At 47.7% G+C, this 16,224-nt stretch overlaps 1 protein-coding gene across 1 annotated transcript; it reads right to left on the bottom strand.

Annotated features, from left to right (window-relative positions):
* Positions 1-4,218: 4,218 nt before the first annotated feature.
* On the bottom strand, positions 4,219-15,912 carry LOC308439515 (2'-5'-oligoadenylate synthase-like protein 2; the record flags this gene model as incomplete). Its single annotated transcript, XM_080941339.1, has 6 exons — positions 4,219-4,698; positions 6,849-6,990; positions 8,198-8,439; positions 11,943-12,118; positions 13,711-13,999; positions 15,715-15,912. 6 exons carry the CDS (start codon positions 15,910-15,912, stop codon positions 4,219-4,221), a joined length of 1,527 nt encoding a protein of 508 aa, XP_080797465.1.
* Positions 15,913-16,224: the final 312 nt, after the last annotated feature.

Genomic DNA, 16,224 nt, shown 5'->3' on the forward strand with positions numbered 1-16,224 from the left:
TTTGTGTTTGCCATTTGTGTATGTGTTTATATGTGTCTTTGTGTATATGTTTGCTATGTGTGTATATGTGTTTATGTGTATGATTGTATGTTTGTGCTGTGTGTGTATGCATTCTCAGAAGCTAGAAAAGTTACTGTAACATAGACACACAGCATATATATACACATACACACATAACACACATGGCACATACATACATATACACAAAGAAACACATAAACACGTACACACATGACATCGGATTCCCTGGAGGTGGAGTTGCAGGCAGCTGTGAACTGCCAAATCTGGGTGCTGAGAGTCACCCCTGAGTTCCCTGTGAGAGCCGCGTGTGCTCTCAGTCTCTGAGCCGCTGCTTCAAGCCTTTGTCCTGGGCAGGAGGAAGAGTCTTCGTCAGGATTGAGAGGAGAGATTCCGTTCGCAGGATGGTAGTGGCTGTGGCGGGCAGCACAGGGCCTGGGAAGGGAGAGCTGACATCCTAAGACAGCATCAAGTGGTGGTGATGACCGTCATCTCTGAACAGATGTACAACACGTGTGTCCGTTCTGTCATGAGAGCTCGATCAGAACCGTTGAGACGCTTACGTTTCTGTTTGCTTGGACCACACCACACAACGGATCTCATGCAAGAGATTTGGGAGGCTGGTGGAGGCCACCTGGGAGTGAGGACAGAAAAGACAGAGAGGTAGGGAGAGAGAGAAGGGGGAGGGGTGGGGAGTGGGAGGGACAGAGCCATGATAGGGGGACTTTTGTGGCAGCAGGAGCCAATCTGATGCAACTCACAGCAGGGTCTTATTTGAGCTACTTGCCCCCACCCCCACCAAGGCATCCTTGTCACACAGGACAGTTTTGGTGGTGGTGGTAAGTCCTGAATGTCTATGGGGCAAGGCTTTATAGTAAGCAGCAAGCAGGGAGTATGTGTGCAAGCATCTAATTGGAACGCTACTTTTACATTGGTGCTGGGAGTCAACATATCATAAACTTAATTTCTGTTCCCCTCTGCATTGGTGGTCATTAGGCAGGAAATAGGCTTGTAACCTATACTCCCTGCTTGCTGCTTGTTGGGGGAAAAACCTGGAGACACTGGTTTTGTTGAGGGCATAACCTGGAAATGCTCACCTTGTTGGGGTTTAGCCTAGAGACTGGAGTTAGGTTTGAGTTTTGTTGGAGGGCAACTTGGAAACTAATGCTAGGTACCAGCCTGTTAGTTTACCTGAGTTCAAACTTAGGTCAGGTTCTCTAGAATGGAGTCTGAACTTAAAAGATTTGGCATCTCAGCTACTGGTGCTGAAGGTGGGCTGGGGTGGGGGGAATGCCTGGTTCCTAACAAAGAAGGCAATAGTTTCCAATCTAAGCCTGTTGTGGGAGTCACATGAACGGCATGTGACCTGTGCTGGCTCTAGAACACAGGAAATAATAGCCACCAGTCGTGAGCATTCATAGTTTGATTGGCTTGGCCTAGGCAGCGGCCGAGTCTACCTTGGGTCAGGAGATGTTCCTTAAGCAATCAGCTAAGATCATTGGTATCAACAAGATTACAGTCACGATGATGAGGCCAGACTTCCTGGCATGTGCACACTGTGGGAAAGGAGAGCAGAATCCTTCCAACACAGGAGAGCCTGGACATGGATTGACCAAGGGCCTGTCCTGCTTCCTCTCCCTCTGAACATGATTTCCTGTATTCTGTTTGTTTGTCTGTTTCTGGACAGGGTCTCTCTGTGTAACCCTGGCTGTCCTGGAACTTGCTCTGTAGACCAGGCTGGCTGGGAAGTCACAGAGATCCTCCTGCCTCTGTCTCCCAAGTGCTGTGATCAAAGGCGTGCACCACCACTGCCTGGCTAATATATGTTAATGCATGCTAGTGTATGCTAATGTATGCAAATATATGCCAATGTATGCTAATATGCTAAGTTTTTTTTGTTGTTGTTGTTTTGTACAAACAGTAGAAGGGTTGTTAATTCTACAAGTCCTTCCAGTTCCAGGACAGCTGTGAAGACCGTCAAATGGCATTGTCGGTAAGAGTTCTGGCATAACGTTTGCACAAGTACATGAATGGGATTCTGCATGTATTTGTTGATAAATAAACTGAACAGAGCTAATGAAGCAGAAGGTCAGAGGGCAGAGAAGATGCCCCACTTTGATTTACTCAGTGACATGAAAGGGGAAAGGGGAAAAGGAGAATTTGTGTGTGTGGGAAGGAAGAACAAACAAGTCCAGCAGCCTCTCCCTGGGCACGTGTGTGCTTTCCTTTCCATGTCTTGCTATTCATGGCTCTATTCTGTGGGCGAATGGCTCTCTTTCTGTACTTAAGTAAGGGGTTGGGGGGTGGCGTCTATTCTTGGCTGTTCAGCTTCTTTCAATCCTGACTGTACGAGAAGTTAACTGTACCAGGCTTCACTTTCCAAGATTGAAATCTGTCATTGGATAACGGTAGCCATTGGATAGAGTCTATCTTTATCACCTTTGGCCAGGTTGGTTTAGACAGAAGGAGGCAATGACTCCCCACCAGCATGAGGTTTGTATAGGTGACTTGGGGGCATGTGGGTTAGGGGCACCTGAAAGTATGTGGATTCTAAAATGATATCAGGCCTGTCTCAGTCAGGGTTGTACTGCTGTGAACAGACACCATGGCCAAGGCAACTCTTATAAGAACAACATTTAACTGGGGCTGGTTTACAGGGTCAGAGGTTCAGTCCAGTATCATCAAGGCGGGAACATGGGCAGCATCCAGGCAGCCATGGTGCAGGAGGAGCTGAGAGTTCTACATCTTCATCTGAAGGCTGCTAATGGATGCTAGGATGAGGGTCTTAAAGCCCACACCCACAGTGACACACCCACTCCAACAAGGCCACACCCACCCCAACAGGGACACACCTACTATAACAAGGACACACCTCCTCCAACAGGGTCACACCTCCTAATAGTACCCTCCCTGGCCCAAGCAAGTACAACCATCACAAGGCCTGATAAAGACAATATTGAAGGATTCAAAGCCATTCTTTGGTTCGCTTCTTTATTTAACAAGCGCATGCCAAAACATTTGTACTGCATTGGTACCATTCTACAGCCTAAGGCATTAGAAACAATCAAGTCTCATTAGACTAGGGAGAGAGATCTAACAAAGCAGCATGATTGAGGTCCCACGTACTTTCACAGGAGTCTAACATGGATGAAGGGAGAAGGCAGGAACATAAGATGGCTTTGCTGCGTGGGCCAGAAAGTCATTGTTTTCAAACACGAGCACGCAGAATGACGTGGAAAGCTTGTTAAGACACGGGCTGCTGAGTCTCAGTAGCTCCGGTTAGTTTTTCCTTCTAAGAGGTTTCTGGAGAGGTGAGGAATCTGTCAATCTGAGGTCTGCCCTTTGAGATTTGGTGACTTACAGAAAGATGAAAACTCGGGCTGGGGGAAAGGACAGCTGAGGCAGAGGGATGGAGGTGTGACTCACACTCGGTATGACCCAAACTCCTGTGACTCTGCCCTTGGTACTCAGTGTGACTCAAGGTGTCACTCAGCATTTGGTGTGAGTTGAGTGTTTAGAGTGGAGTAAGTAGGGCTCAGCTTGATTACATCAAAGACTGTTAGGAAGAGAAAGTTGAACTTCATTCTGTGTTGAAGTAAATATAAAAATAAACCTACTGCTACCTACAGGTCCCGAGTGGTCTCACTGCGCTGGAGCTGGTCTCTTTCTCTGCCACATGATCTACAAACCACCCTCTCCCAGCTGTCTCCCTATCAGCCGGGAATTTGGCTCACATTCTCCACAGCTTGGGAAAATCATGATTCAGCAATCAATAATTTATCTATCAGATTTATATGTTAAATTCTAAATCCACAATCCATCCACACAATAAGTTTACAACCAGTTGACAAGGGTATAAACTGCCCACCTAGATAAGATAAATTAACCTATAGAAATCCATCCCTAGAAAGTATACATATGTACCCATGGCTACTCAGAGCCATGCAGATGGAGATGAGTCATCCACATCTTCCATGTTGAATTTCTCCACTTCCCCTTCTCTTCTGCCTTACCAAAACTTTATTCCTTACCATTCTCTACTGTCCAATCATGTATCGCCTTGACATCAACCTATAATTCTGTATTATTAGAAAACATAGGAGGGTTTTAAGCAAGAGAAGGATAGGTTGAAATTTAAGCTATAGAAAACATGTCAGAGTATAGGGCTGATGTAGGAAAGCACTGATATGAGTAGCCAGACTAGGAGTACATTACCCTACCAAGCTTAATGGTGTCACAGTCTTTGATCTGAAGCTCTGTGAGGCTCTCATCATCTTCCAGCTCCTCACCCTCAAACAGTAGAACCTGATCCTCTACACAAGGGCCTCCTCCATCCTCAATTTTCTTTTTCAGGTCTAAGATTGTATCATTAGGGTCGATGGCAAAGGGCTTGCTCTGGCCACCGGGATGCTTCACAAAGACCTGGATCTCAGGAGAAAAGGTCTCCAGCACCCGGATGTTCACCTTAGAGAATATTCCATAATCCGACAGGGTCTTCCGGCTGCTAAGCAGCCGCCTCTCCCCTCTCGGCTCCTGGAAGGAGATGCGCAACTCCCCACTGAGGTCCATTTTCCTCCTGATCTCTGCCTTCATCTTACTGATGGGGCTGTAGGGGTTTGTCCAAAGTGTCCACTCTTCTGTTCCTGTTTGTTTCACTGTCACCTGAACGTCCCTCGCTCGCTGCAAGAGAGAGAGAGGAGGAAGGGTAAGTGTGTGATAAATCCATTGTCTACAAAGCTTCTTTCTTCTGGCTCCCTGATACAATTAATTCATCATCTGCCGAGCAAGACAGCCTGGGAAATGCTATGAATGACTGTACGAGGCAACAGGTAAGCTGTTTGGCTACCCTAGGCTTAGAGTACCACTTAACTCATACTGTGTTCCTCCACTCACCCAAACTACATCAACGACTGGATTCTAAGTGATATTCTTCCTGTGTGGAATTATTCAGAATCTTCACCCATCATAGGTACACAACAGTGCTGTCTTGTGTGGTCGTAGGGGGAGACTAGTGTATCAGTGGGGGCAGGTTTTGGGATTCCAAAAGCCCACAGCATTTCAGGGTCACTGTTTTGGCTTCCTGCTTGCCACTGAAGATGTGAGTTCCAGCCACCACGCCCGCCTGCTACCATACTTCTCTTCCTCTTATCTCTGTGGAACTGTAAGCACAAATGAATGCTTCCTTCCATGAGTCAGAACAGTTTATCACAGCCACAGACCTGTTGAGGGTCTGTCTTTTACCATCTATTATAATGCAAAGTGTGAGCCCTCAGGCCCTGGAGTCCTGCCCCCCAGGTTAATTCTGATTGGTGAATAAGGATAGCTGGGCAGAAGAGACACAGGTCCAGGTTTCAGTGCCTGTGGAGATAGGAGAAGAAAGAGGAGGAGAAAGAAGAGGAAGAGGAGAAAGAAGCCACCATGGAAGAATGTGTAGGAGAGAGGAGAGCCGCCATAGGTTAAGGGCCAGGAGATCGTGGCCCCCAAGGGCTGCAGAGCAGCCCAGCTAGTAAATAGCAAGTGATAACTCAGGTTTATCGATAAAAAAGTAGACTTTAGCAGCGTGGAAGGTAGGCAGCTGCGTGTCTATTGTGCTGCCTAAGGCATATTAAAAATATAAAAGCTGTGTCTTTCATCCAGGAACATAAATAGTCTAAGGCCGGAAGAAGGCCCAGGTGGGGGATTTAAATAATTTTCTACCACATGGAAAAGTAACAGAAACAGATTTTCTTCTCGTATTTGTTGAGCACAATCCTGGCACTGGTGATACTCAGAAGTGCCCTGATTTGTACTCTGGAGGTACCTTCTGGATCTGTTTTTGTGACTAGAAATTGCGGGAGTGGGTGTGGTCTTGGTGGGTGGGTGTGGCTTTGCTGGAGTGGGTGTGGCCTTGCTGGAGCAGCCTGTTCTCAGCTTGCTGCCTGAAGATGAAGATGTGGAACTCTCAGCTCCTTGCCCAGCACCATGCCTGCCTGAACGCACCATGTTTCCCACCTTGATAATGGACTGACCCTCAGAACCTGTAAGCCAGCCGCAGTGGAATGTTTTCCTTTTTAAGAGCTGCCGTGGTCATGGTGCCTCTTCATAGCGACGGAAACCCTAACTGAGACAACAGACTCAGGCAGGTTGTTTTTATTTCATTTTTCCTTTGTTTTTTGGGGACATTCTCAGTTACTGGCACTTGATGGCTAGATGACAGGCTCCTGTCAGATCCTATCTGTCTACCTTGCTTCATCTGCTGTGGGGCCGCCTTTGAGGACAAATTTAAACTTTTCTTGCAGAAGATAAAAAAATGGGTCAAGAGACAGGATTTATGTGGGTTTAGCAGGCTGGCGAAACAGCCTCCTCGGGAAACCCCTAAGTCCAATCCTTAACTCCAAACACTGGATGCTGTCTTCACACTCAGATCCAAGATGGCGGTAGCCTATGGGGCAAGGCTGGACCGGAAGGCTGTGCAGCTGGCTTATTGTCTGTAGTGGGTTGTAGAAGACTCACTTAATTTAAAAAAAAAATTACATTTACTATTTAAATAGCGAGAATCCATACTTTGATGAGGCACCAAACGGGAAAGTATTACTCTAGGGGAGATGAAGGGAGAGGTGAGTAAATTCTTAGACTCTACCTCTGAGTTGACGACAGAGCAGGGCAGATCGCTTGCCCATCTTACAGATGAATGAACTAAGGCCTAGGTGTTTGTAGATAGAAACTAGGCTGCGATACCTAAACATGTGTGTCCCTGTGCTGGGACTTGTGAGTGCTGTGGGAAAAGCTGACTGATCCACATGAGTGTTACTGTGAGTTCTCACTAGGAGATGGTGTATAGTTTATAGAACCTGTACATCCCAGCGCCCGCTGGGGTCTGCAGTCACGCAACAGGCCTGCTGCAGGCAGTAAGCCGCTTCTAAGGCCACCACTTCCCATCCGTCTCTTCTTCCTAGGTTGTTGGTGGGGTCGGCCGGGTCTAGGATGATGGGCCTGGGGGGGGAAATGGCAGCAGATCAGGGTACTGGTCTCTGGGACTCATCTCTGAGGACCCATGGGATGTCATGGGATGTTTAAGGTCCCTAAAAAGCCGGCCCTGGAGGTGGGTCACCCCTCCACAACCTCCACTATTTCAGACCCAAACGCTGATCTCAAACTTTTTTTTCCCAAGACTTTTTGTCTTGCCTGTGGCTGTGTTGTCACCATGGTTATCCTTGTCACTGGCATCCTCAAAGTCCCCCCCACCCCTCCCCAATGAGGCTACTGTTGTCTATCCCATGCTACAGTGAGAACGGAGAGCTGGAAGAACAGTCATGGGTCAGATGCTGGGGAGTTGCATCCTTGGGGAGAAAGATCAACTGGGAACTCCAGCTGACTGCCTCAGTTTCCCCTTCTGCAGGGCGTTGTGAGCCTCTGGCCATGCAAGGGGCAGGCAGGGTCAGGGGCAAAAGCTGTTGCTTTGTTCACTCCCCCACTGGGGCTACTCAGTTGTCTGGATTTGGTGAGGTTGTGCTGAGGCCCCGCCTCTCTATGGCTGCTTCTCAGTGCTCCTTTACTTCTGCTTCCCGTGTGCTCCATAATGAACTCCCTCACTTAAAGGTACTGAAGGCACAGCCAGTAGAGAGCATTCTTCAGACAGCCCAGAGAGGGGTGGGCAGGCCTCTGTTAGGATGGGAGATACAGCCTCAGCCAGCTCTGGAGAATGAATCTCAGAGGGTTTGCTTGGCATATGCTTTCTTTCTTTCTTTTTTAAAAAAGATTTATCATATATAAGTGCACTGTCGCTGTCTTCAGACACACCAGAAGAGGGCGCCAGATCCCATTACAGACGGTTGTGAGCCACCATGTGGTTTCTGGGATTTGAACTCAGGACCTCTGGAAGAGCAGTCAGTGCTCTAACCACTGAGCCTTCTCTCCAGTCCCGACCTATGCTTTCTTATACTGGAAATTAGATGTCTATAGGAGAAGGCTAGAACCACTGCAACCTTGAAGCGATAAGCCTGAACTTAACAGTAAGACCCCGGGTAGGGAAGGGTTGAACCACTCAGACAGAAACCTTGGTGACACGGCCATACTTGAAGACTCTTTACCTCTGAATGTTTTCAAGTGCGGAAGCCTCCTGAGTCCCTTTATTTTCCCAAGCCATCTAGTCAGGGTTTTTAGTCCTCAGAGCCATAAATAACGTGGTTGATAGACTCACCGGTCTCCCTTCAGCTGTTTCTTCAGAAAGTTCCTGACGACCTCATTTTGAAAATCGTAGTACTTGGTCCAGTAGATGCAGATGTCTTGGTAGTCCCTGAGGAGCTCCATTACGGCTACAAACCCTTCATCCAAATTGAAGTTATCACTGCTGTTTGTACCCATTTCCCAGGCATAGATGGTCAGCAGCTCCAGCGCATATTTTGAGGGCAAAACCACTCCTCTATATTTATGTTTCAGGTGCTGGAAAGGTGGAGGGGGGTGGTGGGAGGGGAAGGAATGTCGGGGAGGATGGAGGGAGGAAGAGAGAGAGAGAGAACTCGATGTGATTGATGCTTTAAGAATTTTCAGGTTCCCTTACTGCTTTCCGAGACACAGCCAGGAGATGGCAGGTCTAGGCGGACTAATGACGGGGTGTCCCGGAGGACCACCTGTGTACCAGTCCATGACTTCCGGTTGGAACGGAGAAGGCAATGCGGTATATTTTAAATTCTCTACCTGTATACAGTACATTTGATCATATTCACCGCACCCGATCTCCTCCTCACTACCACCCCATCTTCCTTCCCTTTTCTTTTTCTTTTCTAAGTCTCATGGGGTTCAGTTAGACCTGTCCTATGTGCGCGGGCATAGGACCGTCCTCCAGAGCATGGGCATCTGTCAGGAGCCACATCTCTGAGGAAAATCCCTCTCCCAGCAGCCAACAATGGCCAGAAGCTCTCTGCTCCCCCCCACACCATGGATGCTAATTAGCTTACTTATGCGCAGGTCTTGGGCAGCCAGCAGATACTGCTGTGTGGACGGCAGTGTCCATGAGACACTATTTTGTAACCATCCTTCCTATCGCTGGCTCTTAAGACTCCTCCCACCTCCTTTCCCACAATGTTTGCCCTGCCTTGCAGACTGGGGGGGTGGGGGGATGGAGATGGGCCCACTGTAGCTGAGCTCTCCATTGTCACCTGCTCTCCGCCACTTAGGCTAGTAGTCATGAGTCTGTGATATTGGCTGCGCACCGGGGAGGGAGAGGGGTTGCTTCTCCGCCGAGGACACACTAACCTGGGGGCTGAATCTAGAAGACAGTTTGACGCATGTCCACTGAGTAAAGCAACAGTAGTAGATGCTAGTTAAAATCCTGGTGACTTTTTTGTTTTAGGTGGAGTCTTGTTGTGTAGCCCAGGCTAGCCTGAAACTTGCAGTTCTTCTGCCTTCCCTGCCCCAGGTCCTGGGAATACAGTGTGTCCACTATCCCTGGCTCCCGGTGGTGTGTGTGTGTGTGTGTGTGTGTGTGTGAGAGAGAGAGAGAGAGAGAGAGAGAGAGAGAGAGAGAGAGAGAGAGAGGTGCTTGTCACACATGTGGAGGTCACAGGCCAACCTTGGCTGTCAATCTTTACTTTCTGCCTGGAAGTAGCTGTTTTTGGCATAAGAATAAACCAGTCACATCAAGAGTTGGAGATGTAGCTGGGTGGCTGGGTGGTTATCTAGCCTGCACAAGGCCCTGGGTTCAATCCCCCAGGGCTTAAAAAGAAAAGCAATCAAGTATAACAGGACTGACAGCTCAGAATTAGTTCCCGTTTAACCATAACAAAGCTTTAACAGAGGTAATGTCTTAGTTCAGTGAGAAAGGACGCATAATTTAAGATGTGATGGGCAACTTGTTAGCAATGTGGAAGGAAACGAAGGTGTCACCAAAGTCACGTCATCTACAAGAAGTTAAAAATGGAATTAAGTACATAGTAAATATCTTTTAAGAAAAATTAGGTGGCTATAAATTTCCCCATCTCGACCCCCACATGCACACATGCAAACATGCACACAGATGTGCACACATGCACACACACACACAAAGTCAAATTGGAGGTTCCCTTATGAGCACAAACACAGCTTAACTTCACACGGATGCACACGTGCATACACTCAAAAAATTCTTACCTCCATTTTTATACATTTTTGATGCCGTTTGAAGTTTTTATAATGGACCCATTGCAATATCTAAATAACCATATATATTTTTCGATGGAGAGAGAAAGAGAGAGAGAGAGAAGGGGGTTGGTGGTTCAGATAAGTTAAAATCTATTCAAGAAGGTCAGGAATATTCGTGTGCAGAAATCTGAACCAGGGAGGTGGCTCAGTGGGTAAAAGATCCCTAGAAGTCACATAAGTGATGGCGGGGGTCATGCTTGCCTATAATCCCAGTACTTGGGAGGCAGAGTCAGGGGCTCCCCAGAAAAAGCTAGCTAGTTAGACAGCCATGTATACAACTCTACCATCTAAGGTCAAGGAAAGACTTTGTCAGGTGGAGAGATGGCTCAGGGGTTAGAGCACTGACTGCTCTTCCAGAGGTCCTGAGTTCAATTCCCAGCCACCACATGGTGGCTCACAACCATCTGTAATGGGATCTGACGCCCTCTTCTGGTGTGTCTGAAGACAGCTACAGTGTACTCATATACATAAATAAATCTTAAAAAAAAAAGAAAGACCTTGTCCTAGTATATGTGGAGGAGATTGAGGAAGACAACCATCCTGAGACCTACACACTGACACACATACACATACATAGACACTATACACACAATTCACACAAAAGAGAAATCACTATGTTCTTAAATGATGCGTATACATGTGTCTGTATGTACATGTGAATGCAATGCAAGTAGAGGCCAAAAGAGGGCGCTGGAGTGACAGTGGTTATGAGCTGCCCAATGTGGGTCCTGGGTCCGGAGCAAGAGCAGTAGGTGCTCTTAACTGCTGAGCCACCCCTCAGTCCACTGTGTTTTCAGAGATGGCCCAGTTAGAGCCAGTAGGTGACTGGTGGACCGATGAGAATGCAGCCCTGAGGAGGAGGTTGGTAAATACCTGTATCTTAGGAAGTCTTAGAGTTGACAGGGAAAGGACAAAGTAAAGTGTGAGGACAACATGAATAGACGGCGCTCTCTCAACCGACCCTCAAGTCAGCAGCTGGTGTGTGCGTCTAAAGGATGGCAGGACTCCCGGTCACCCAACATCCGGGCTTCGTGAACACAGATGAGAAGAAAGCATGAAAGCCACTGCACTGTTAGAGGTTTTTGAAGGGACTGTGTTCGAATCTCTCCTTCTTCCTTAAGCATTTTAGACTTTTTTTTTATATAGTGATGAGCCGTTTGCAGTAGTCGGATAACCAGAAATACTGAACTGAAGAGCACTTCCTGGGACAGCCCAGGAGCACAGACCTCTAGCATCAGGCACTCTGGTTCAAATCTCCTCTCGATTTTTATCTGTCAGCCTCAGTTTTCTCATCCCCAAGTTGAGGATGGGGACACATGGAGACAGCCGGACAGACTAAACGGGGAGATGGCTCCCGTGGCGTGTACAGCCTAGATCATGGGACCTAGTTAGTCACAATGGTGGCTTTATTATTGTTATCAAAATGCCACACATCTGAGGCTTGTCAAAGGCATGTCTGCTCCTATCTGAGTGAGCACTTTAATGCTCTTGGGGTAGGTGTCACTGGAAGCTGGTGGCTCTAAGCAAGAGGCAAGTCCTCTCACCAACAGTGATGCTGAGCCCTTATATGGTCCGGTGCACTCACTGTCACCCCCATTCCTATCCTCACTCCATCTCTCTTGGTGTTACCAGGGACCGAACCCAGGGCCTTGTGCATCCCAAGCAAGCACCTTGCCAACAAGCCCCACGCTCCCCCTCCCCAGCCCCAGTCTCTAAAAGAACGCTGGCTATGAGCACCCTCTCCTCTGTCTCCTCCCAGCTCTTACCTGCAGGTACCAAAACTTCACCAACCGTAGGAGGTTCTTCAGTTTAACGGGGCGACTTTTCACAAACTGTCTCTGTAACTCTGCAAAGCTTGGGGAAAAGTCACCAGGGTAGCCCTTGCTTTTTATGAGAGTCTCATAGACTGCCGGTGCTGGTTTTGAGTCTTTTGGAAAGGAGCCTAGGAGGAAAAGTTCATCGGGTCAGGAAACTACCTGTTGAGATGGGAAAGACAGGAAATCTCCCTCCCCTTCTTCATCCCCTTTCACAACCCCTCCCTCCCTTCTTTATTTTCTTTCCTTTTTTAAAAGATTTATTTATTGTATATATGTTGAGTATACTGTAGCTGCCAGACACACCAGAAGAGGGCATCAGATCTCATTACAGATGGTTGTGAGCCACCATATGGATGCTGGGATTTGAACTCAGGACCTCTGGAAGAGCAGTCAGTACTCTAACCACTGACCTATCTTTCCTGCCTCTTCTTTTCTGTTTTGACAGTCTCTCTGTGATGGATCCCAGACTTCCATTAGGCTTGTGGTCTGCCTGCCTCAGCTTCCTGGGTACTAGGACCACAATCATCTTTCCATATACCTTTCTTATCCCCCAACCCCAAAACTAAATCAATAGAGGCTGAGACGGTCGTGTAGATTTTCAGGCTCATGAAACCCTCAGATCAGCTCCATAAACTTAAGGTGACATGGGAAACTGTCATTTTTGTTGTTCAAATGTAGGCAAAAATCAGTTCTGATGACTCAACGTAACATTATCCCATGTAATAAGTTAGTATTCTCGACGTGGACATGCTAAGTTGTTGGCCCAAGGGACTACAAGTTATAAAATATGAAGATATGAGAGTCTTATTGATGTGCTTATAAAAAGATAAAGAGAGGGGGGTTATGTTCTATGGAGGTGTGGTGAGGTGTGGGGGAAGGGGTGCTGACAGACCCATGTTGAAGCATCCCTTCCCGATAAGAGAGGATGGTATAGTATAGAGTTTATTCAGGACATGGGCAAGGGAGTTAAGAGGGTAGTAGGGGAAAAGGGGGGGGGGAGGAGTAGAGAAGTAGAGGCCAACCATGAGCACATGCAGAGAGAGGGGGGAGGGGAATGGGGCAAGAAGAGACAAAGGGAGAAGAGGACAGGAGAGAAAGAGAACAAGAGAGAGCGGAGGGGGCAAGCAGCCCCTTTTATAATATCAGGCATACCTGGCTGTTGCCAGGTAACTGTGGGGAGGAGCTTAGACAGAATGCTAACCCTTATATTATTTATTTGTTGATTTGTTTATTTATTTACTTGCTTGCTTTTTTGAGACAGAGTTTCTCTGTGTCGCCCTGACCTACAATTTGCTCTGTAGACCAGGCTGACCTTGAACCCACAAAGATCCGCCTGCCTCTGCCTCCCTGAATGAGATTATGCTCCGTCCCACCCAGTTTGTGAGCCTTGTTTTAAAGGTGATTCTAATATAGTTCTGTCTGACTCCAAAGACCTTGGAATGTTTGCCTGACCTGGTGTTTCCCAGGAGATGGGGAGGGATTCATTATTTATGACGAATCCTCCCTCCCCATGCAACAGAGAGCCATGGGAACCCATGCAAGGGTATTTTTGGAAGGATATCTGTCGTCACGTCACGGTATAGCTCCAGTCCCTCCTACCCAGCTACAGAGCAAACACCATTGGTTTCTGTTTTCTCTAACCTCTCTCAGGAGACCCCAGGGTCATGTCTTTAAAGTGAAGACAAAAACCAAAACAACAACAAACCACTGGATTTACCCAGAGCATCGTAAGCCGGGAGAACGTCCATCCAAATAATGTCATCGCTCTTCCTGGACTGGACCTTTAGGGTCAGGGAGCGAGGGGTCCTCTTGCCTTCTCTGTGTTTAAGGACAGTGATGTTGTAGGCCAGGCTTTTCCTACAGTGAAGCAGCTTCCTCTTAATGAAGTCGAGGACAACCTCCCGGTCTCTCGCCTGCTGTTTGAAACTGGAAAAGCAGCTTAGGAACAGAATCATGTCCTGGTCAGAACTGTGGTTCAGCGTTGTCCCCTTTCCTGAGGAGCCTGCCTGTGGAAGGTGACAGTGCCAAGTTTACCTCTCTTGAGAGGTGGTGCTTTGGAATTGAGAGTTAAGCCCGACCCATTCCTGGTAAGTTCTCTCTGCAGTCCTTTAAAGAGGCCGTAGCCTCCTATCATGGAGACCTTTGCTGTGGGCACTATGGCTTGGGCATCTCAGGGCCCAGAACTGAGAGACCCAAATGCTCTGAAATCCCAAACAGAAACAATAGCAACACCTTCTACACGTTTGACTGGTTTGCCTGCATGAACACATTCGCCATAGGTGTGTCTGGTGTCTGGCCTCAGAGGTCAGAAGAAAGCCAGAAGGGAGCTCCTCTGGAGTTAGTTACAGATGGTCGTGAGCCACCATACTGGGCAAAGAACATATCAACCTCAGGAGTACATCCCTAGCCCAAAACAAATTACTGTTTGAAAAAATGCTGTAATGAAACAAAATACTTTGTGTACTAGTTAAACAATAACAACAACAGAAACCAAAGATGAGGAGAGTATGTGAACCTCACCTCCTCCCTTTGTCCCTCTAGACAGGGCCTCACTGTGTAGCCAAGGCTGGCCTGGAACTCACCATGTAGCCCAGGCTTGACCGTCTTAAACCGGTAGTCCCCCTGCTTCAGCCTCCTGACTGCTTGGGTTACAGGTGAAGGCGGCCACACCCAGCTCTGCTCTTCCTACTTTGGTGTTTCCTTCAGTCCTCGAAGTCAAGAGGCTCACACAGTGCTAGCCCTAGGTCAGTCAGGTTTGGAGGAGCCAGAACCCAAAAGGGGTAAATTGTACCCTTTGCAGCAACTGTGGGGGCTTCAGTTTCTGTCTCGAAACCTTTTTTTCTTTTTTTTTTCTTTTTTTTGCTAACAGCTCTCCCTGATCTCTGGTTTTGAATGTTTGTCTAGGTTCTTCTTAGTCAAACGCTCTCTCTCTCAAATCCTAACCTCTCCGGCCATGGCTCAGAGTTCCCAGGTAAAGCCTGACTTACTCAAGTTCGTGCAAGATGTCCTTCATTTTAGCAAAATGAACAACACCGAGAGCTCTGATCAAACCGTCTTGGTTGGAGGGGGGTAGGTTGTACGTTTGTGCTTCTCTGGGAGAGATGGAGCTTCATAAATAGATGCAGAATTATTTACACAGGCAGCCCTTGGAATCCCAATAGTTTACCAAGCACAATAGCAGTAGTACTTGCTAGGTGATCTCTAACATGACCAACAGTACTAACTTAGAGAACCATAGGTCTCCTTTATAACTTCAGAAGTGAAATTGCAGTATTTCTTTCATTTCTTCCCTTCTCCCCCCAGACAGGTTTTCTCTGTGCAGCCCTGGCTGTCCTGGAACTCACTCTGTAGATCAGGCTGCCCTCAATCTCAGGAATTTGCCTGCCTCTGTCTCCTGAGTGCTAGGATTAAAATTGTGCAGGACCACACCTGGCAAAGTAGTAAGCAGGAAGCAAAGGCACACATTTTATGGAAACTGGTGGCCGTGGTCCATCCAGAAATCAGAATTCCAAATTATCATCACCACCTCTGTCTGTGCTTTAGCTGTGCAAGGCTGATTTTTATGAACAGAAACATTTTCTAGGCTTTATCCCATTTACTGCCTCTACTAAACCCATCGAAATGAGACACAGGCTCAGAGGAGGTGAAACGGCTCACCTCTCAAGGTTACAAGCCCCACTGGGCAGAGGTGAGATTTGAACCCAGAACCCAGTGTGCTCACCTTCACCACCTTAGGCACCTTGACTTCTTGGTCCAGGAGCAACTCATCATGGAAGCACTGTTCCCGAAAGAACCTCTCGATTCTCTCCCAGGCATCCTTCCCTTCATCTTTCCAGTCTCTCTGGGGCTGAAGGCTGTATTCCAGGAAATGGTCTAGACTGTCCCCAGAGGTGGCATACAGGTCAGGGAGTGGGTCCATCTCTGCTGGATCAGCCTGTCCCCTGGATTGAATCCCCTGAGCTTCTGCTCAGGAGACAGTGGGACAGAGAGAGTAACTTGTGCTTCAGGGAAGGAGAAAAGCCTGTGATTTCTCCAGGCTGCGCTCTGCCTCTGCCCGCAGGGCTGTTGCCAGTGGAACTGGGAACTGGAAACAGAAACCGAGCTTTGACCACAATTGAAAGTGAAACTGCCTGGAGACACAGTTTTTTTTCTCCTTTTTTCTTCTAGGCAGAAAGAAACAGGAGTTGGGGAGTACGGATGGAGTCTCCCCATGAGCTCTGCTGTGAGCACA

The sequence above is a fragment of the Micromys minutus genome (genome assembly GCF_963924665.1).
Source record: "Micromys minutus genome assembly, chromosome: 29".
NCBI classification, from domain to species: domain Eukaryota; kingdom Metazoa; phylum Chordata; class Mammalia; order Rodentia; family Muridae; genus Micromys; species Micromys minutus.